This window comes from Psammomys obesus, unplaced genomic scaffold (assembly GCF_907164565.1).
Source record: "Psammomys obesus unplaced genomic scaffold, mPsaObe1.curated_primary_1811, whole genome shotgun sequence".
In the NCBI taxonomy this organism is placed as follows: domain Eukaryota; kingdom Metazoa; phylum Chordata; class Mammalia; order Rodentia; family Muridae; genus Psammomys; species Psammomys obesus.
Genome location: NW_026589447.1, coordinates 5,306,354 through 5,328,852, shown reverse-complemented (window position 1 = coordinate 5,328,852; position 22,499 = coordinate 5,306,354). Strand labels below are relative to the sequence as shown.

General features: G+C 38.4%; 1 protein-coding gene across 5 annotated transcripts in view; it reads left to right on the top strand.

Moving 5' to 3' along the window:
* Positions 1-22,499, top strand: part of Heph (hephaestin) — a 130,972-nt gene that overhangs the window by 38,408 nt on the left and 70,065 nt on the right. For all 5 annotated transcript variants that reach the window (XM_055605076.1, XM_055605078.1, XM_055605077.1 and 2 more), the window contains 3 exons: positions 17,484-17,692; positions 18,613-18,763; positions 21,206-21,418. In XM_055605076.1, the coding sequence (XP_055461051.1) occupies positions 17,484-17,692; positions 18,613-18,763; positions 21,206-21,418 (573 nt within the window). The remainder of the gene's footprint in view (positions 1-17,483; positions 17,693-18,612; positions 18,764-21,205; positions 21,419-22,499) is intronic.

Here is a 22,499-nt window from a genome sequence, read left to right as displayed (position 1 = left end):
GTGTAGCCTTGGCTGTCCTTGATTCACTCTATAGACCAGGCTGGCCTCGAACTTTACAGAGATTCCCTTGCCTCTGCCTCCCTGAAAGCTGGGATCACAGGCCTGCTCCACCAAACCCAGCATCACAACATGATTTTTTTTAATTTTTTTAATTTTTCTTTTCTTTTTTTAATTAATTTTTATTTTTTATATTAATCACAGGTTATTTACTTTGTATCCCAGCCATATCTCCCTCCCTCATTCCATCCTAATCCCACCCTCCCTCCCTTATCTCCTCCCTGCCCGTTTCCAAGTCCACTGATTGGGGAGGACTCCTCCCCTTCCATCTGACCCTAGCTTATCAGGTATCTTCAGGACTGGCTGCCATGTCCTCCTCTGTGGCCTAGCAAGACTGTTCCTCCCTCCGGGGGGTAGGGGATGTAAAGGAGCCAGTTGTTGAGTTCATGTCAGAGACAGCCACTGTTTCCCTTACTAGGGTACCCACTTGGTTACTGAGCTATCGCGGGCTACATCCGAGCAGGGGTTCTAGGTTGTATCCATACATGGGCCTTGGTTGGAGAAACAGTCTCATAGAGGGGGCTGATATATTTTGTCCTTGTGGAGCTCCTGTCCTCTCCAGGTCATACTAACTCCCCTTTCTTTCATATGATTCCCTGCACTCTGCCGAAGGTTTGGTTATGAATCTCAGCATCAGCTTTGGTACACTGCTAGGTAGAGTCGTTCAGAGGCTTTCTGCGGTAGGCTTCTGTCCTGTTTCTTGTTTTCTCCTAATTCCCCTGTCCGTCCCATTTGTCTTTCTAAGTGAGGATTGATCATCTTACTCTGGCTGTTTTTTCTTGATTATCTTCTTTAGGTGTATAGATTTCATTGTTTTTCATTGTGTTTATCCTATCTTATAGGTTTATAAAAATGAGTACATACCATGTGTGTCTTTCTGTTACTGGGATAACTCACTCAGGATAATCTTTTCTAGTTCCCATCATTTGCCAGAACATTTCATGATTTCCTTGTTTTTAATTGCTGAGTAGTATTACATTGTGTGAAAGTACCACAATTTCTGTATCCATTCCTCCGTTGATGGACATCTGGGTTGTTTCCAGGTTCTGGCTATTACAAATAAAGCTGCTATAAACATGGTTGAGCAAATGTCCTTGTTGTGTATTTGAGCTTCTTTTGGATATATGCCTAGGAGTGGTATGGCTGGATCTTGAGGTAGCACTATTCCTAATTGTCTGGAAAAGTGCCAGATTGATTTCCAAAGTGGGTGTACAAGTTTACATTCCCAGCAGCAATGGAGGAGGTTTCCCAGTTCTCTACAACCTCTTCAGCATGTGTTGTCACTTGAGTTTTTAACCTTTGCCATTTTTACAAGTGTAAGGTAAAATCTCAGGGTTGTTTGGATTTCCATCTCTCTGATGGCTAACGATGTTGAGCATCTCTTTAGGTGTTTCTCTGCCATTCTATATTCCTCTACAGAGAATTCTCCGTACCTCATTTTTTAATTGGATTTGCTTGATTTATTGCCTTTTAATTTCTTTAGTTCTTTATATATTCTGGATATGAGTCCTTTGTCAGAGATGGAGTTGGTGAAGATCCTTTCCCATTCTGTAGGCTATCATTTTGTTCTAATGACTATGTCTTTTGCTTAACAAGCTTTTCTTTTTCATGAGGTCCCATTTATAGATTGTTGCTCTTAAAGCCTGTGCTGTTGGTGTACTGTTCAGGAAGTTGTCTCCTGTGCCAATGAGTTCAAGGCTCTTCCCCACTTTTTCTTCTAACCGCTTTAGTGTACCTGGTTTTATGTTGAGGTCTTTGATCCACTAGGACATTAGTTTTGTGCAGGGTGATAAATACAGATCTATCAGCATTTTTCTGCATGCAGACATTCGGTTGGACCAGCATCATTTGTTGAAGATGTCTTTTTTCCATTGAATGGTTTTCACTTTTTTTTTGTCAAAAATCAGGTATTCATAGGTGTGTGGGTTTATTTCTGGGTCTTTTATTCTGTTCCATTGATCCAACTTTCTGCTTCTATGCCAATACCATGCAGTTTTTATTACTATTGCTTTGTAGTACAGCTTGAGATCGGGGATGGAGATACCTCCAGATGATTTGTTGTTGTACAGGATTATTTTGGAAATTCTGGGTTTGTTGTTTCTCCATATGAATTTGAGAATTTTTCTTTCAAGGTCTGTAAAGAATTGCATGGATATTTTGATGGGAATTGCATTGAATCTGTAGATTGCTTTTGGCATGATGGTTATTTTTACTATGTTAATCCTACGAATCCATGAGCATGGGAGATCTTTCCATCTTCTGATATCTTCACTTTCTTCTGTTTTTTTTCCAACAGGTCTTTCACCTGTTTGGTTAAAGTCACTCCAAGGTACTTTATGTTATTAGTGGCTATTGTGAAGGGTGTTGTTTCCCTGATTTCTTTCTCAGCCCTTTGTCTTGGGTATACAGGAGGACTTCTGTGTTTTTTTTTTCTTAGTTAATTTTGTATCCAGCCACTTTACTGAAGGTGTTTATCAGCTGAATGAGTTCTCTGATTGAATTTTTGGGGTCAATAATGTATACTATCATATCATCTGCGAATAGTGAAACTTTGACCTCTTCCATTCTGATTTGTATCCACTTGATCTCCTTTACTTGTGTAATTGCTCTAGCTAGAACTTCAAGTACTATGTTGAATAGATATGGGGAGAGTGGGTAGCCTTGCCTTGTCCCTGATTTCAGTGGGATTCATTTAAGCTTCTCTCTATTGAGTTTGATGTTGGCTATAGGCTTGCTGTATATTGCCTTTACTATGATTAGGTATGTGCCTTGTATCTGTGATCTCTCCAAGACTTTAAACATGAATGGATGTTGGACTTTGTCAAATGCTTTTTTGGCATATAAGGAGATGATCATGTGGTTTTTCTCCTTTAGTTTGTTTATATGGTGGATTACATTGATGGATTTCCATGTATTGAACCATCCTTGCATGTCTGGGATGAAGCCTACTTGGTCATTGTGAATGGTATCTTTTATGTGTACTTGGATTCTATTTGCAAGTATTTTATTGAGAATTTTTGCATCAAAAATCAGAGATAGGTTTGAAGTTTTCTTTTTTGTCGGGTCTTTGTGTGGTTTAGGTATCAGGGTGACTGTGGCTTCATAGAATGAGTCTGGTAAAGTTCCTTCTGCTTTTATTTTGTGGAATAGTTTGAAGAGAATTGGAATTAGCACTTCTTTGAAGGTCTGGTAGAATTCTGCGCTGAACCATCTGATCCAAGGACTTTTTTTTTTTGAAGGAAGACTGTTGATGAATTTTTGGATTTTCTTAGAGGATATAGGGCTATTCAATCTTTCTGCCTGATCTTGATTTAATTTTGGAGATGTAATCTATCAAAAAAATTGTCTATTTCTTTTAGATTTTCAAATTTTGTGGCATATAGGCTTTTGTAGTACGACCTAATGATTGTTTGGATTTTCTCAGTGTCTGTAGTTATGTCCCCCTTTTCATTTCTGATTTTGCTGATTTGGGTAGTTTCTCTCTGCCTTTTAGTTGGTTTGGCTAAGGGTTTGTCTATATTGTTGATTTTCTCAAAGAACCAGCTCTTGGTTTCATTGATTCTTTGAATAATTTTATTTGTTTTTAATTGATTGATTTAAGCCCTAATTTTGATTATTTCCAGCTGTCTGTTCCTCTTGGGTATATCTGCTTATTTTTTTTCCTAGTGCTTTCAGTTGGGCCATTAAGTTGCTTGTATGAGATGTTGCAAATTTCTTCTTGAAGGCACTTAGTGGTATGAATTTTCCTCTGTGCACTGCTTTCATTTTGTCATTAAGCCGCAAGTTGTTCAGTCTCCATGTGTGTGTAGGCTTTAATTATTTCTATTGTTGTTGTGGTCCAGCTGTAGTCCATGGTGTTTAGACAGAATACAGGAAACTATTTCAATTTTCTCATCTGTTGAGGCTTGCTTTTTGACCAATTATATGGTCTATTTTGGAGAAGGTTCCATGAGGTGCTGAAAAGAAGGTATACACTTTTCAGTTTGGGTGAAGTCCTGTAGACATCTATTAGTTCCTTTTGAATCAGGGTCTTTGTAAGTACATTTATTTCCCTGTTTGGTTTCTGTCTAGATGATCTATCCTTTGGTGAGAGTGGGGTGTTATGTTAAAGTCTCCTACTATTAAGGTATTGGGATCGATGTGAAATTTAAACTTTAATAAACTTTCATTTACAAATGTAGAAGCTCTTATATTTGGGGCATAGGTATTCAGAATTGTGATGTCCTCCTTGTGTATTTTTCCTTTTATGAGAATGTAGTGTCCTTCCTCAACTTTTTTGATTAATTTTGGTTAAAAGTCTATTTTATTAGATATTAGGATAGCTACCCCAGCTTGTTTTCTGGGTCTATTTGCTTGAAAGACATTTTTCCAGCCCTTTACTCTGAGGTAGTGTCTATCTTTGTTGCAGAGCTGTGTTTCTTGGATGAAGCAGAATATTGGATCCTGTTTCCGCACCCATTCTGTTAGTTTGTGTCTTTTTATTGGAAAGTTGAGTCCACTGATATTGATAGGTAAGAGTGACCAATGAACATTTGTTCCTTTTATTGTGGAGTTCGTGGTCTTACTGTGATTCACTGCTTGTTTTCTTTTAATTTTTGTATGGACATTATCTGTATCCTATGTTTTCTTCGGTATAGTTGTTTTCATTGGATTGTAGTTTTCCTTCTAGTATCTTCTGTAAGGCTTGTTTGTTGTGTAGAATTTTGCTTAAATTTAGTTTTATCATGGAATATTTTGTTTTTTCCATCTATGTTGATTGAAAGCTTTGCATGGTATAGTAGTCTGGGTTGGCATCTGTTGTCCCATAAAGTCTGCATGACCTCTGCCCAGGCCCTTCTGGCTTTTATAGTTTCTGATGAGAAGTCCGGAGTGATTCTGATAGTTCTACCTTTATATGTTACTTGGCCTTTTTCCCCTGCTGCTTTTAATATCTTTTCTTTGTTCTGTATATTTAGTGTTTTGACATTGATGTGATGTAAGGATTCTCTTTTCTAGGCTAGTCTGTTTGGTGTTCTGTAGGCCTCTTGTATGTTTGTGGACATCTCTTTCTTAAAGTTGGGGAAATTTTCTTCAATGATTTTCTTGAAAAACTTTTCTGGACTTTGGAGACTGGAATCTTTTTTTCATCAATTCCTATTATGCTTAGATTTCTACTTTTCATGGTGTCTTTGATTTCTTGGATGTTTTGTGTTCAGGACTTTTCCAACTTTACTTTTTCTTTGAGAGAAGTATCAATTTCTGTAAGCGTACCTTTAGCACCAGAGATTCTCTCTTCCATCTCTTGTATTCTGTTGGTGATGCTTACTTTTGTGGTTCCTGATCTTTTCTCTAAGTTTTCCAGCTCCAGGGTTGTCTCTGTGTTTTCTTTGTTGATTCTAATTCTATTTGTATGTTTTGCACTATTTTCTTCACCTGTTTGAATGTGGCTTCCTGTCTCTGTATGATGGTCTCTATTTTTTTGTTCGTTTCTTCTCTATATGTCATTAATTTTTCCTCTACTTGTCCCTCTATTTGTTATGCTATTTTGCCTATGTTTCTTTGAGAACTTTGTTCAGTTCCTCTTTCTTAGCCTCCACCTGGGAGGTCAATTTTTGAGAGATTAGTTTGTGTCCTCTTTAACTGTCTGGATTTGCTTGGCTATTTCTCTGAGAGGTTTGTTTGTTTCCTCTTTATATGACTCTAATAACTGGATAAGCATATCTTTAAGGTCATTTTCCTGTGTTTCCAATGAGTTGGAGTATTCATTGATTTTGGGAGTTGCTGGTGAAACCATGATTTCCTGATGTTTGTTCTTGAGTTCTGCAGCTCAGGTTGGTCCTGTTTTTCTCTGGCATCTGGGGAATTCTTTAGGGAGATGAGAGAGGTCCAGTGGTTTAAGCGTGTGCATTGGTGTGGACAGAAGGACAAATGGGAGCTAGCGTGTGCATGTGTGTGGAAGTTTGCCTTGAGGCACAGGGTGCTAGAGAATGTAGAGGCCTTCAGTGTGAGGGAGAGGTGCCTTGCGGTCCCTGAAGGGATTGTGGGTGCTGAAGTTACCGTAGGTGCTGGTGATGCACAAATTCTCTGAGTACGTCAGTGGCCTACAGGCTACTGGTAATCATCTCTAACTGAGCTCCAGGAGTTATTTGCCTAAACTCCGCTGGTAGCTCCACAGAGCCAGGGCTTCCTTGTCCCAAGAAACCCTCTGTTTCCCACAGTGGATGTGTGGGTGGGAGATTTCTGATGTCTGGCTGGTAGCTTAGAAGCACCCTGGATCTGGGTCTCTGCATGCACTTGGGGGAGCACTTACTCTCTAGCAGGTCAAATCAAAATACCTGGGGTTCCTCCTATTCTCTACTGTCAGGATTGGACCTGCTGAGCCAAATGTGCACTCAGACAGCAGTCACTGTACTCCCTGAATCCAGTTGCAGCTGCCAGTGTCTAGGTGCCTGCTGGGAAGTCTTGGGTAGGCGCTTGGTGCACCTGGGTGGTTTTGCAGGTCCACCAGACTTTGGTGGCTGCACAGCCACTGAGAGACTGAGCGGGCTTGTACCTTCAGCCTCTGTGGAGTTGGTAAGGCCGGCAGCTCGCAGGCATGGGACCCATGCAGGATTATACTGATGATCTCGGGCTTGGGACGCAGGTGATGGTTGATGCTGAGTCTGAAGTGATAGTATTCATGCCTCTGCTGTCTCGGTTCTTAGGCAACAAAATCTGTGCCACTGGTGCTGTGGCTCAGCTCCTCCAAAGGGGAGGGAGGCCCGAAGAAGGAAAGTGCCCCTCTCCGTTCACAGAGATGTCCGTGTCTGACCTGAATCAAAAGGATCTCTGCTCCTGTAGTGTCCCCCCTCCTTCAAGGAGCTACAATGTCAATTTTACAATTTCAGTTGCCCCTCCACTCACCAATTTTGGAGTTTCAAATCCTCTGCCTTTCAGAAATGGTGCAGGCTGATCACCGCCATTTTGGATCTCCTAATTTTTATTTTCTGTTAATTACAGTTTATTCAGTTTGTATCCCCCTGTAGCTACTTCCCTCCTCCCCTCCCAATCCCACCCTCTCTCCCCCCTCTCCACCTATGCCCATCCCCCAATTCACTGATAGGGGAGGTGTTCCTCTCCTTCCTTCTGATCCTAGTCTATCAGGTCTCATCAGGAGTGGCATTGTATTCTTCTGTGGCCTGTTAAGGCTTCTTCCACCTCAGGGGGAGGTGATCAAAGAACAGGCCAATCAGTTCATGTCAGAGACAATCCCTGTTCCCTTTACTAGGGAACCCACTTGGACACTGAATTGCCATGGGTTACATCTGTGCAGGGGTTCTAGGTTATCTCCATGAATGGTCCTTGGTTGAAGTATCAGTCTCAGGAAAGACCACTGTGCCCATATTTTTTGGTTCTGTTGTTCTCCTTGTGGAGCTCCTGTCCTCTCCATGTCTTACTATTTCCAAGTTCTTTCATAAAATTCCCTGCACTCTGCCCAAAGTTTGGCTATGAGTCTCAGCATCTGCTTTGATACCCTGCAGGTTAGAGCCTTTCAGAGGCCCTCTGTGATAGGCTCCTGTCCTGTTCCGTGTTTTCTCTCTCTTCTGATGTCTATTTCCTTTGCCTTTCTGAATAGGGATTGAGCCTCTTAGCCAGAATCCTCCTTCCTGATTAGTTTCTTTAGGTATACAGAAAGATAATTTTTAAGATATATTTTTTCTCATTTTCATAAGTTCTTTCAGAATTTCATACATACATTTTGATCATATGCACCTTCTCTGCCAACACTACTCCCAGATCCATTCCCACTTTCATACCAACCCAACTTGGTATCTTAAGAAAAAAACAATCAGCAGCAGCAACAACAACAATAACATATCAACTACAATTTGTTCTGCTCATATACTCTTCAATATGTGGCTTTTACTGGAAGGTCTTCAACCTACCAGGGCCTGCATGCTTTAAGAAATTGGACTCTTGGGAAATCTACACAAAGAGTCAAATCAAATTTGATGTGTGTTGGATAAAGATATAATATCAGAAAACATTTCCCATGTCAGACTACAATGTTCTAATGCACCCATCTCCATTGTAGGCAAGGCTTGTCCACTAAACCTCTCAGTTCAAAAGTTTGGGCACTGTTACTCTTGCATAGAGTGTGCTCTGCTTTCTGAATGTTTTGTTACTGCTGTGCATTAAGCTTCCTCTCTCCATTGACAGTTTCTAAGATGTGTTAATTCACTCCAAGACAGTGTGTACGTGTGTGGGTTTATGTGTGTACATTCTTACACGTATGAGTAAAAATTTCCTGAAGTTTGAGTTACAGTCATGAGCTGTCCCCTATGAATTTTGGTAAGTGAAATCTAGTCCTCTGAAAGAGCAGCTACCACCCTTAACCAGTCAGACATCTCTCAAGTCCCCGATTCTTTTCTTTTCGTGTAAAAACTGCTAATACCATGCATTAAACTTGAGTTGTATATATTCAAAAAAAAGAAAGAAAGAAAGAAAGAAAGAAAGAAAGAAAGAAAGAAAGAAAGAAATGGGACTCTTTTTCCCCAAGCAGACAGTATCCCCTTAGCTATTTGTGGGACTTTGTATTCAAATCTGCTCTCTAGGAAGGAATCTTTTCTTTTTAATTTGTTTTTTTCTTTATTAATTACACTTGATTCCCTTTTTATCCCCCCTCTGTTCCCCCCCCTCCCGTCCCAATCCCACCCTTCCTCCACCCTCTGCATGCATGCCCCTCTCCAAGTCCATTGATAGGGGAGGTCTTCTTTTCTTTCCTTCTGATCCTAGTCAATTAGGTCTCATCAGGAGTGGCTGCATTGTCTTCTTCTGTGGCCTGGTAATGCTGCTTCCCCCTCAGGGGGAGGTAATTAAAGAGCAGGCCAATCAGTTCATGTCAGAGACAGTCCCTGTTCCTATTACAATGGAACCCACTTGGATACTGAACTGCCATGGCCTACAACTGTGCAACGGTCTTAGGTTATCTCCATGCATAGTCCTTGGTTGGAGTATCATTCTCAGGAAAGACCCCTGTGCTCAGATATTTTGGTTCTGTTGCTCTCTTTGTGGAGTTACTGTCCTCTCCAGATCTTACTGTTTTCCACTTCTTTCATAATATTCCCTGCACTCTGCCCAAAGATTGCCCATAAGTCTCAGCATCTACATTGATAGTCTGCAGGGCAGAGCTTTTCAGAGGTCCTCTGTGTCAGGCTCCTGACTTGTTCCCTCTTTTCTCCTTCTTCTGATGTCCAGCCTCTTTGCCTTTCTGGATAGGAATTGAGCATTTTAGCTAGAGTCCTCCCTCTTGATTAGTTTCTTTAGGTGTACAGATTTTAGTAGGTTTATCCTATATTTTATGTCTATATGAGTGAGTATATACCGTGAGCATCTTTCTGCTTCTGGGATAGCTCACTCAGGATGATCTTTTCCAGATCCCACCATTTACCTGCAAATTTCATGATTTCCTTGTTTTTTATTGCTGAGTAATGTTCCATTGTGTAGATATACCACAATTTGTGCATCCATTCCTCCACTGAGGGGCATCTGGGCTGTTTCCAGCTTCTGGCTATTACAGATAAGGCTGCTACAAACATGGTTGAGCAAATGTCTTTATTGTGTACTTGAGAATCTTTTGGATATATGCTTAGGAGTGGTATAGCTGGATCTTGAAGAAGTAGTATTCCTATTTGTCTGAGAAAGTGCCAGATTGATTTCCAGAGTAGTTGTACAAGTTTATATTCCCACCAGTAGTGGAGGAGGGTTCCCCTTTCTCCACAACCTCTCCAGCATGTGTTGTCTCTTGAGTTTTTAATTTTATCCATTCTGATGGGTGAAAGGTGAAATCTTAGGGTCCTTTTGATTTGCATTTCCCTGATGGCTAATGAGGTTGAGCATTTCTTTCAGTGTTTCTCTGCCATTCGATATTTCTCTGCAGAGAATTCTCTGTTTAGCTCTGTACCCCATTTTTTTAATTGGATTACTTGATTTTTTGCTGTTTAACTTCTTTAGTTCTTTATATATACTAGATATTAGCCCTCTGTCAGATATAGGGTTGGTGAAGATCTTTTCCCAATCTGTATAGGCTGTCGTTTTGTTCTAAGGACAGTGTCCTTTGCTTTACAGAAGCTTTTCAGTTTCATGAGGTCCCATTTATTGAGTGTTGCTCTTAGAGCCTGTGCTGTTGGTGTACTGTTCAGGAAGTTGTCTCCTGTGCCAATGAGTTCAAGACTCTTCTAAGCGGTTTAGTGTGTCTGGTTTTATGTTGAGGTCTTTGATCCACTTGGACTTTAGTTTTGTGCAGGTTGATAAGTATGGATCTATTTTCATTTTTCTACATGTAAACTTCCAGTTAGACCAGCACCATTTGTTGAAGATGCTGTCTTTTTCAGGAAGGAATCTTCTACATGCTGTCTCAGCTGCTATGAATTCACATGTGAAACTACTTTGCTGTGTTCAGAAAACACTGATTCCTTGTGGCCATTCTCCAAATCTGCCTCTTAGGGTATTTCTGCTCCCTTTCTTCAATGATTTCTGAGCCTTGGGATATAACTATTCTGTTTAGAGGCTTAGTCAGTCCCCTTTTCTTTTTATCTTGGCCACTTGTGAATTCTGTGTTAATCACTATCTAGCGTAAAAAGAAGTTGCTCTGATGAGAGCATTAATCTCTCCACAGAACAATAGTCAGTCATTAGGAGTGAGGTTAATATTATGTCAGTTTAGCAGAATGACAGTAATAGGTTCTCCTCTAGGGTCTATGACTTATCTATCCACACCTTTTTGACCCCAATAATAGTTACAGATATGGTTTTCAACTTGTATGGCAGATCTTAAATTCAATCACAAAGTAGTTGGTTATTCCCATAATACTATTATGCCAGTGGTATGTCTTTGCCAAGCTGGACATTGTTTTAGCTCATAGGGTTCACAGCAAGGTAAGGCTGGTGATTCCTTTTCTCCTCCTCTAACATTCTTATCACCATGTAACATTATGATAGCCAGCCATAGGGATGAGGTTTCCAGAGGTATCAGCTGAATTTCTCCACATTCTATGAACCAAGTTCTGGTGGCTTCAGTAACAAAGCTTTACTATCCAGTCTGAAGGATAACCAAAAGCATTGACAAGAGCCATTAGCATTTAATAGTCAATGGGACTTTACTTATCAAAACAGATAACCCATTCCTGTCACAGCCTAAATGTCCATCAACTGAAGAATGAATACTGAAAAGTGGTACATTCAGACAATGTAATGTTACAGCTGTTTAGAAAAAAGAAATGAAAATTTCATGTAAATGGATAGAGTGGTAAATAAGTGAGACAACCCAGTCCCAGAAAGACAAACAAACATGTTTATCTGCCATTTGTTGATATTTGCTTTGACTCTTTATACATGCGTAGAGGTCAGGAATTCAGCAAGGTGCCTTGGGGATGAGGGGGTTTCATTGATTTATTGTATTGAATTTTTCATTTATATTTCATTAATTCAGTCTTCATTTTTATTACCTCTTTCCATATACTTTTTTGAGGGGTGTTATTTGCTCTTGTTTTTCAATTGTGTTTTTTTTTTTTTTCATATGAAGTTGAGAATTTTTCTTTCAAAGTCTGTAAAGAATTGTGTTGGTATATTGATGGGAATTGCATTGAATCTGTAGATTGCTTTTGTCAGGATGGCGATTTTCACCATGTTAATCCTCCCCATCCATGAGTATGGGAGATCTTTCCATTTTCTGATATCTTCTTTAATTTTTTTTTTTCTTCAGAGACTTGAAGTTTTTTTTTTTTTAAACAGGTCTGTGGCTGGCTCTTTGATAACCTCCCACTGTGGGGGGAGCAGCCTTGCCAGGCCACAGAGGAGGACAATGCAGCCAGTCTTGATGAGACATGTAGGCTAGGGTCACATGGAAGGGGAGGAGGACCTCCCATATCAGTGGACTTGGAGAGGGGCATGGGAGGACATAAAGGAAGGGGAATGGGATTGGGAGGGAATGAGGGAGGAGCTACAAGTGTGATACAAAGTGAATAAACTGTAATTAATATAAAAAGTAAAAATTAAAAAATAGTTTATTTTAAATTTTATGTACGTGAGTGGTTTGCCTATTTTGATGTGTACAAGTACATGTCTATGTACATAAAAGTCAGAACTAGAGCTTATGGGAACTGGGCTATGGGCAGTTGTGAGCTGCAATGTGGATGCTAGGAAGCAATTCACGACCTCTGCAAGAGCAGCAAGTACACATAACCTCTGAGCCATCTCTCCAACACTTCTAAGAATTTTAAAATTTTTGTTCCTGGCTTCATCCTTGATCCAGTTATCATTCAATTGTGTAATGTTTAGTTCCCGAGAGTTTTGATACTTTCTGTCATTATTTTGGCTGTTGATATCTAGTTCTATTTTATGGTCAGGTAGAATGTAAAATACGATATTTTACAAATACTTCCAATATTTGTTGAGTCTTGCTTTGTGTCCTTGTACGCACTCTATTATTGAGAACATTCCATAGGCTGCTGAGAAGAATGTATTAAGTGGAATTTTCTGTAGGTTTCTGTTAGGTCTATTTGATTTTTCTTTTATTATGTAATTTAGCTCCAACATATCTCTGTTTAGTTTATTTTTGGATGATCTATCTATTGGTGAGAGTCAGATATTAAATTTACCCACTATTACTATGCTGTGGTGAATCCATGTTTTAATTCTAATAATTGGTTCTTTTATGAAATCATGTACCCGTGTATTCGGTCTGTGTATTTTGTGATTGTAATTACCTACTGATAGAATTTTGCTATAAGGACCCTGAGGTATCCTCCTTACATCTCTGACTAGTTTCTTTAGACATTAGAATAGCTACACCTGGTTGTTTTTCAGTTTTGTTTGCTTGGAAAACATTTTTAAAAACCCCTTTGCCTTAAGGAAGTGTTCGTCTTTGATGGTGAGGTGTATTTTTTGAAGGTAACAAAAAGATGAATCCTCTATTCTAATACAGTTTGTTAGTCTGTGTCTTTTGAGTATACAATTGAGATCAATAATCTTCCGTTATTATTGAATGATGTGTGTTAATTCATTTTGTTGATTTGGTGGTATTTTCTTAGATTTCTTTTGATTACCTGCCCTGGCATTGCTTATTTGTTTCTTATGACTTCTGAGGTTGTGTTTATTCTTTTTTTCAAATTGAAATGTTGTTCTAATATCCTCTCTAGAGCTAGCATTCCAGTCATAAATTCCTTAATTTTGATTTTGCCATGGAAAATTTTGTTTCTTCTTTAATTTAATAGTATTTCTGGGTATAATAATTTGTGTTGACAGTTGTGATCATTCAAGAGTTTGAGTATATTTTCTAGGCCTTTCTGGTTTGAAATGTTTCTGTTAAAAACTAACTGTTGTTTTAATAAACATGCCTTTAAATGTGACTTGTTTTTCTTTCTTGCATCTTTCAGTGGTTTTTTTTGTTTTTGTTTTTTGTTTGTTTGTTTGTTTGTTTGTTTGTTTGTTTGTTTTTGAGACAAGGTTTCTCTGGGTAGCCTTGGCTGTCCTGGACTTTCTTTGTAGACCAAGCTGGCCTCATACTCACAGATATCTGCCTGCTTCTGCCTCCCAGAGTGCTGGGATTACAGGCATTCAGCACCATGCCTGGTTCAATACCCTTTCTTTATCATCTGTTTTTAATCTTTTAACTATAATCAACACCTTTTCTTTATCTTCCATTTTTAATCTTTAACTATAATATGTGTATTCTTGTCTGTTTGTTGCTTTTAGGCCTTTTGTACCTAGATGGACATCTCTTTGTCTTGGTTGGGCAGTTTTCTTCTATGATTTTGCTAAATATATTCTCTATGCCTTCAGTGTGGTATTCTCCTTCTCTGCCCATATTTGGAGGCTAGGTCTTTCCCTGGCATCTCAAAGCTCTTCCATGTTCCATTCATATGTATTTTATAAAGTCTCATTGATTTTTGCTAAATGATCCAATTCTTCTGCTTTGTCTGCTATCTGTCACTAAGTCCGTTTTTGGCATGATACATTTTGTTGGTGAGGCTTTCCATTAACATGTTTAATTGGATTTTTGAATTTTTTTTTTATTTCCAGCATATTTTCAGTTTGGGTTTTCTTTAAAATTGTGAACTATTTTTATGTCTTAGATTAACTTTCTTAATACAGGCACCTCTTTCCTTTTGTCTTCTTTGAGTTGTTTACCATTCTGATAATCATTCTTTTGAATTCTTTGTCTGAAAGCATCTACATTTATTTTAAACAGGAGTTATTGCTGTGGGATTTGTGTTTTGGAGATAGCATGTAATTTTGTTTTTTTGTGTGTGTGTGTGTGTGTGTGTGTGTGTCTTGTTTTTGTTTCTGCATTAGAATGTGCACATCTGAGGTTACTGTGTTGGTTATTTTTTTTCTTTTGTTTTTGTTCAACTTATTTTTGTTATTTCAAAGAGGTTTTTACAATGTTTTCTGGACAAGGATAATTCCTAGTAGGGTTGGATCTTGATTTCCTGTTTAAGTGATCTTTGGGAATACAACTCTCTCTAGGTTTGGTTAAAGAATCTTGAGCAAGTTTTCCTTGGCAGTGTGGATTGATCCTGAGTTTTAAGGCCTCAGGAAAACTAGAGGGTCCGAGTAAGGCAGCTGACAGGGCTCTGGGATTCTGGATCATGTGTGCTAATTGGAGGATCTCTGTTGGGTATTGAGCTGGGATCTGGTGAGTGCCAGGGAGTGGGATTCAGGCTGAGAGGAAGTAGCTGTTCCTGGCAAGCAGCCTTAGGACTTGGTGACTTGAATGGAAGAAAGCAAGAAGGAAGAGCAGTGGTAGCCTATTTAGGTTAGTAGTACATGAGGTGGCTACAGGGGCCCTGGTAGTTAGCTGTTTTATTATTTTTAATTATACACCTCTATGTTTGTGTATGTGCACATGGATTCATATGCCCTCGGAGGCTAGATGTGTCCAGTCTCCCTGGAGCTGGAGTGAATTGTAAGCAACCTGAAGGGTTTTCTGGGAACTGAACTCAGGTGTTCTACATGAACATCTTAACTGCTGAGCCATTGGCCCAGCACTATCAGAGATTCTTAATGATATATTTTCAAGTGTGAGGTTGTGGTGGTTTAAATTTTATTTTAAATGATTTATCAAAAGGAAACAAAAAAGTAAAAACCTGTGTAAATGCATGTAGATATACAATATGCACAAATAGAGACTTTTATCCCTTTGTGGTGGCTAAGTATAAAACCTAGGACCTCACACATGCTAAGCAAATGTTCTGCCACTGAGCTATACCCCTCAGTAGACCTAAATACATTAAAGAAGACAACACTTTATAAATAGACATTGAGTATATATGGTAGGATCATAATTGTGCCATTTTTAATATTTCTTTTGTTTTTATTGTAAAAACTGAATTTCATAATGGTATTTTCATATTTTGTATAATATGTTTTGATCATATGCACCTCCTAAGATGCCTCTTCTCCTACTACTCCCATTTCTCTTACTAACTCCCTCTTTTTATGTCACATCCATTGTAGTATTCTCTAAAGTCTTCTGTTTATGAAAATTTAAGGAATTACAAATGATGAATGAATAAGAAAAAATGAGTTCATAACATAAAATTTATCTCTTTGCTACATGTTATACTACCAAGGTACTTTGCCTGTTGCTTGTAAGATTATTATGATTGTTTCATCAAGATGTATTTTTAAGATATAAAATTAGTTTGTCAGAGAATGTATTTTTAAGATATAAAACTAGTTTGTCAGAGGATATGCACATTGAAATTTTTATCACCTATTTCCATATTGTTTTTTGGATAGATTTATAGTCTGATTAACTTGTAGTTACAGCAACAGTACCTGAAAGGGTCTATTTCTTTACAACTTCACTTGTACTAGACAATCTTTTATTTATTTATATTTTTTTAAATGAGAATCTTGTTAGCAATATCAATGTAACTCATTGTTTTGATTTGCATTTGATTACTTTATTTTAACATTTTCAGTAATTACTATACATCTTACTTTGTTTCTATGAATAAAGTTTTTAAGATTTTTGATGCATTTTGAAAATATTATTTTCAAAAAGAGCCATTTCTTTTTTCTGTTTTTTTTGTTTTTTAATTTTTTATTAATTACACTTTATTCATTTTGTATACCCCCATAAGCCCCTCCCTCCTCCCCTCCCGATCCCATCCTCCCTCCCCTTTCTGCATGCATGCCACTCCCCAAGTCCACTGATAGGGGAGGTTCTCCTCTCCTTTCTGATCTTAGTCTATCAGTTCTCATCAAAAGTGGCCGAATTATCCTCTACCGTGGCCTGGTAGGGCTGCTCCCCTCTCAGGGGGAGGTGATCAAAGAGCAGGCCAATCAGATTATGTCAGAGGCAGTCCCTCTTCCCATTACTATGTAACCCACTTGGACACTGAACTGCCATGGGCTACATCTGTGCAGGGGTTCTAGGTTATCTCCATGAATAGTCCTTGGTTGGAGTATGAGTCTCTGGGAAGTTCCCTGTGTTCAAATTATCTTGTTCTGTTGCTCTCCTTGTGGAGTTCCTGTCCTCTCCAGCTCTTACTATTTCCCACATCTTACATAAAATTCCATTCACTCTGCCATTTCTTTTTGAAGTTTAAATTCTCTTTATAGGTTGGTGAAAGGGATAGGCCCCATCTCAACCATTTTCAATGCAGTGATGAAAATTTATAAAATATTTGCTTATTTGATAAGTCAAAAATATTTAGGTACTTTCATTTATACTTCTTTGGTTACCAGTATGCTGAAAAATAAAAAAAATATGAAAAATACTTCTGTGCATTGTTTGACGGTGTTGTGTGTCTATTTACAGTTACAGCCTTAAGACAGGCTGCACTTAAGTGGTAGAGCTCTTGTCTAGCATGAATCAAGCCCCACATTTATTCTCCAGAACTGTAAAAATTAATAAATGATTCAAAAGAAGTTACAGCATAAGTAAACTTCATGTACACATATACATCTATGACATATGTATACCCTCACATACACACATATATATTAAGTAGAAAAATGGTCATAATCAGAGCTATTCAGAGATTAAATGGCCAGGTAGTAAGTCTCCCCTTCACTGAAGTGTCTTAAGCAGAGGTAGTATATAAGAGTAAATTAATGTACGTTTTCCAAGAAGGAATATTCCCAAGAGGTATTGAAATCTCTATCAGTATTGAGGTCATATGATTTAAGAAAACTGAAAGTTTATCATGTACTGACTCAGTTTTTGTAACAACTAGTGGAAGAGCCAGAAAGCAAACTGTGGGCTCTTGATTATTAATTCTATTATTGCATGTTCCTTAGCCAGGAATATTCTCAGTATCAGATTTCATTACTGCCGTCACTGTTGCCCTAAAATGTCTGTAATTTATAGACATCTATAGTTTATAATTTTTATTATATTCTTTGCTCTAATCATCCTCTAGCCAAAGTGAATAATGACTTCCTATTTCCTTGTAGGTACATCTCATCCCAAAGTAGCCAAGCCATTAGAAAAAGTAAAATACCGCTGGACAGTTCCTCCTCATGCTGGGCCCACTGCTCAAGATCCTGCTTGCCTGACCTGGATGTACTTCTCTGCTGCAGATCCTGCAAGAGATACAAATTCTGGCCTGGTGGGCCCTCTGCTGGTGTGCAAGGCTGGGGCTTTGGGTGCAGATGGCAAGCAGGTATTTCTGGGGAGTCTGGGTAGGAAGACTTGCTGAAGAGAAATAAATCTGAGTTTCTAGGTATGTGTCAAGAATGGGGCTGGATCCTGGAGGTAAGGGGATAAAAGAAAGATAAATCAATTATATCATAAGTTAATAGTTGGTGACCTCCTGTTCTTATGTATATATTATTTTACATATAAACACACATCTTCTATAGCTTTTGATTCTTCTTTTTCCTGACCTTCAATCATTATTCTCCTTCCTACCTCAGTGACCCATAAAATTGTTCCTAATCCATAAACCTGCTTTAATATTTGTTTGCTACTTTTATTTTAAATTTAGCCCATCATTTCTAACTGTGTAACCTTGGGCAAATTACTTAAATTCTCTTTAACTCAACTTCCTCATCTGTAAAGAAAAGGTTAACAAAGGAAGAAGTCATTTTTTGATTTCTTTAAAGAATCATAAAATTAATACACATAAAGTGCTTACTATAGAGTCTGGCATATAGTATGCACCCAGTAAGCATTAGCTGTAAAAATAATAAGTAATTGTAATAAATGTCTAGTTGTATTTCCTAATTTTTCTTCATAAACCCTCACTGCTTCTGTGGCTACTTTCCCTTCAATCCTTTACCCAGGTGACTTTCTTTTGTTTCCTTAATCCACCCCCAGTGCTTCTTCTCTGCTTCCTTTCATACATTACCAGCCTCTTGTCTTGTTCCTCTACTCTGACCCTATATCCTCTACGATTTTAAGTTTTCCTGATGAAAGCCTGACTAGCAACAACTGTAGCTCTGATCATGAGTTATGGGCCTGGCTCTGAATCTGAACAGGAAAATGAGAAAGAATTAGGAATCTTTGGGTCTACAACTACGTAATATTGAATTGTTGAAACTATTGTTATTCCTCCCTCTATTTTTCCCACTGGGACTACAGAAAGGAGTGGATAAGGAATTTTTTCTCCTCTTCACTGTGTTTGATGAGAACAAGAGCTGGTACAACAATGCTAATCAAGCAGCTGGTATGTTGGATTCCCGCCTGCTCTCAGAGGATGTAGAGGGATTCCAAGACTCCAATCAAATGCATGGTATGGGGTATAGTTTTGCTTTTGACTATAACTTTAAGGCCTCAAGGGAAATGTAACTCTAACCATTCTCATAAGCAATTTCTAAAAACATTCAGCTCATTGATCATCTCTGTCTAATTGAGAAGCTAGATTGAGGAATACAGCATGCAACAACAGTTCTGTTTTTTTTTTTTTTTAATTTATTACTACTGTCTTTCTTCCCCACCCCTTCTCTCTCTCTGCTGCATGTGTGTAGATATACATAGAGGCTAGAAAAGGCTGTCCAATCACATGGAGCTGGAGGTGTTTGTGATCCACTATTGTGGTTACTGAGAATTGAACTCAGGTCCTTGGAAGAGCAACAAGAGCTCGATATTATTGAGATTGTCACCACAATTCAACAGCAGCTGTTCTTACACTGACTTCTTATGACATGATTTGTATTACACAGCATGAGAGGCACTCGAACATAGTGTTGGGAGATGAAAATTGTGTACAAGTGATATTCTACAGGGTGTGACAGAGTAAGCTGGGATGATGTTCTTTCATGCTTTTTCTTTGTTGTTCTAGTAATAGAGTCCATCATCCTTTTGCCTGCTGGGCAAATGTTCTATCACTGAGCTACAGCTCCAACCTCCATCTAGTCTTGTCTTCCTCTACCTTTCTGCCATTTCTCGTACTTCAGCAAGGTGTGGCCATTTTTCTTCCCCCAACCATAATTTATACTTGTTTCATATTTTTGCATTGTTATGCCATTTGACTGAAATATACATTCTTACATGTATGCCTTCAGCCTTTGGAAATTATGCCCATTTTCTAAGATTCTACTCAAAAGTACCTCACCAATGTTTCTACTTCTGACCACTCAAATCCAGGGTGGTGGTTTTCTTTTCTACATATCATTGCACTTTAGTAATTTTAAGAACATATGTTCCATATATTCTTCAACATTGTAATTATTTATACATAGCTCTTCACTTCTTCTAGAGTATGTTGATTTTCTATGTATTGTCTAAGTTATTTAATTATTAGGGTCTAAGACATAGTAAGTGTAAATTGAATTACTGAACTACCTAATCAATGGACAGGTGGATGAAAGAATGAGTGAAAAAATAGTCCCCAGATTTCACTGAGCACACATAAAATTTCAATGAGATGTGACTAACACCCATGAAAATAATTATAGAACAATTCAGGCAGGCTACTAAATGTGTAGATGAGCCTTTTAAGTTCAAAAAAAAGCATTAATAAGGAACAATACATTTAGATGATTCACTGAAGAAGGGGATGCTTAAGCTGGAGTTGAAGACTGAATAGGGTTACAACAATGATAGTAGAGGTAGGGGAAGCAGTCCTGGGGTTATCAGTGTTGTCATCAGAACACATGGGATTGGTACATGGGAGCACAGAAAGGTTTCCCTATATTTGGGGGCAAATAGTAAGAGGACATAAAAATTTACCTGTTGCCTTATTTATCCTTGTTTTCCTTCCCAAGGTAGTCCATGATTATGAGAAAAGTAAGATACTCTCATGAGCCATGTCATTCCACTTTGAATTTGTTCAACTCTTAATAATAGGCAGTAATAGAGATAGAGAAAAGTGAGAGAGAGAGAGAGAGTGACAGAGACAGAGAGACAGAGACAGACAGAGAGGGAGAAAGAAAGAGAGGGAGAGAGAAAGAGATAGAGTGAGAAATAGAAAGAGATAGAAGGAGAGAGGGAGAGAGAGAGAGATATCTGCTTCATTAAAGGGTGATGCTGTTTGAGTTAGGACCTAATAGATGACTAGAAGATAAGCAGATTATGGAGAGTCAAGAATTGAATTCTGTTCTAGGGTTGAGAGGAAAGCATGTAAAAACTCAATATATACACTGTGAGTAAAATAGGTTTACCACTTTAAAGATACAGAGATGAATCTTCTAAGATAATGGTGTTGGGGTATGTGTGTGTAAATACTTTAGGTAGGGGTATCTGGAAGGAGGCTTTTTCATAAGAGTTCTAGGTGAGTAAATGTCTTCCATATTACCAGTGAAAATGAAGAGGAGGAGTTACTTGAATTTGAAATTTTGGGAAACACACATTTTAGAGGGTTGTAGAATTAGAACACTGAGGAGAAAGAACAATCAAAGACATTGCAAGAAAATTAGAAAGTGTAGCATAGAAGAAAAGTTGGAAAACAAGGGTAAACAGGAGAGTTTAAGGTGAGTTGAAGTAGTAGCAAATAGTTAATTGTTTTCAGTGTGGTAAAGGAGAGGAAAGATGAAACCAAAGAAGCTAGTTGTACTCACATCCCAAAGAAGTTGTATGAGTAGAACTTGACTACCATAACAGGAAACAGGAGTTTAGGATGGTCTGGAATTTCTGATTATGTGAAACCAAAGTAAAGGGTTGATATGCTGCTGACAATGATCTGAGTAGTCTGATCTCATCTCTCTATCTTTTGTCTTGTGTTTTTGTTTTCCAGCTATTAATGGCTTTCTGTTCTCTAACCTGCCCAGGCTGGACATGTGCAAAGGTGATACAGTGGCCTGGCACCTGCTTGGCCTGGGCACAGAGACTGACGTACATGGTGTCACGTTTGAGGGCAACACTGTACAACTTCAGGGCATGAGGAAAGGTGGAGCCATGCTCTTTCCTCACACCTTTGTGATGGCCATCATGCAGCCTGACAGTCCTGGTAAGCGTTTTAACAGCAGGCACAAGGTTTTGGTAAGCAGGGGGCCAACAATGAAAAGTGCTAACATGGGAGGAAGAAATGCTAGTGAGAAGAAAGAGGTATGTTCCAGGGGCTTGGGACATTTTTTAAACCACTTTTTATTGCTTCAATGTATTGTCCATGTTATGATTATTTGACGTTTTCTTCATTTGCAGAATGAGTACAAGGTGGAGAAAGCTCTGTTCTAGAGCAAGAGGAGGGAAACTCAGGCACTGCTCAGCTGCTTCAGTGCAGAAATGACTGAGAGTACATTACATAGCTCTTAGGCTATGTAGAGATTAGAGTCCTTATATTTGGAAGATCAATGGAATGCACATCTGTTTTTAATTCTGATATTCTGTGAAGATTTTTGCAATCCCTTCTCTCTCTTCTCTGTGTGTGTGTGTTTACTGAAAAATGTATTTGTGAAGAAAATAAAAGCCTAGAGAAAGTTATGTTTTGTTCAACTACATGCTTTAGTAATGACTAAGATTTGAGGAACATTTGTGGCCTTCCTTTTGGTTGTAATAAGGAACAGAGGAAATGTAAAACAATATGAAATTGAAGTCATGCTTTGGGCATGAAAAGGAAGGACTAGAAATCTGAAGTTCTGGAATTAAGTGCCTACTTTGTACTAACTACAAGCATCACATGAGCAATCTACTTTACTTGACTTATGTTTAACCATTTCAGATCAGAAATTAAAACCTCAGAAGGATCTTTTCTAACATGCTAATCACGTTGCTTTAATCATGTCCCTTATTATCTGTACAGAGTCAGCTTTCCCTCCTTCTTTTTTCCTTCCTTCTTCTTCACTTCTTTTCTTCTCTACATTTCCTCTCTTTTCTTCTCCATTCTTTGAAACAGTAATTCCTCACTGCTTAATTTTTTTCCCCTCAGATTCCAATAATCTCAAGCATTTTATAATGTTCTGGCATTTTCTTCACTCCCTAGGGTGCATTCTTTTTCAAGCCAGTAGGTGGCAAGAGTGTTTGTAAGAAAGTTTACGCATCACTGCAGTCCCTACTGAATTTTTTTTTTATTTTTTAACTTATGTTTTAGT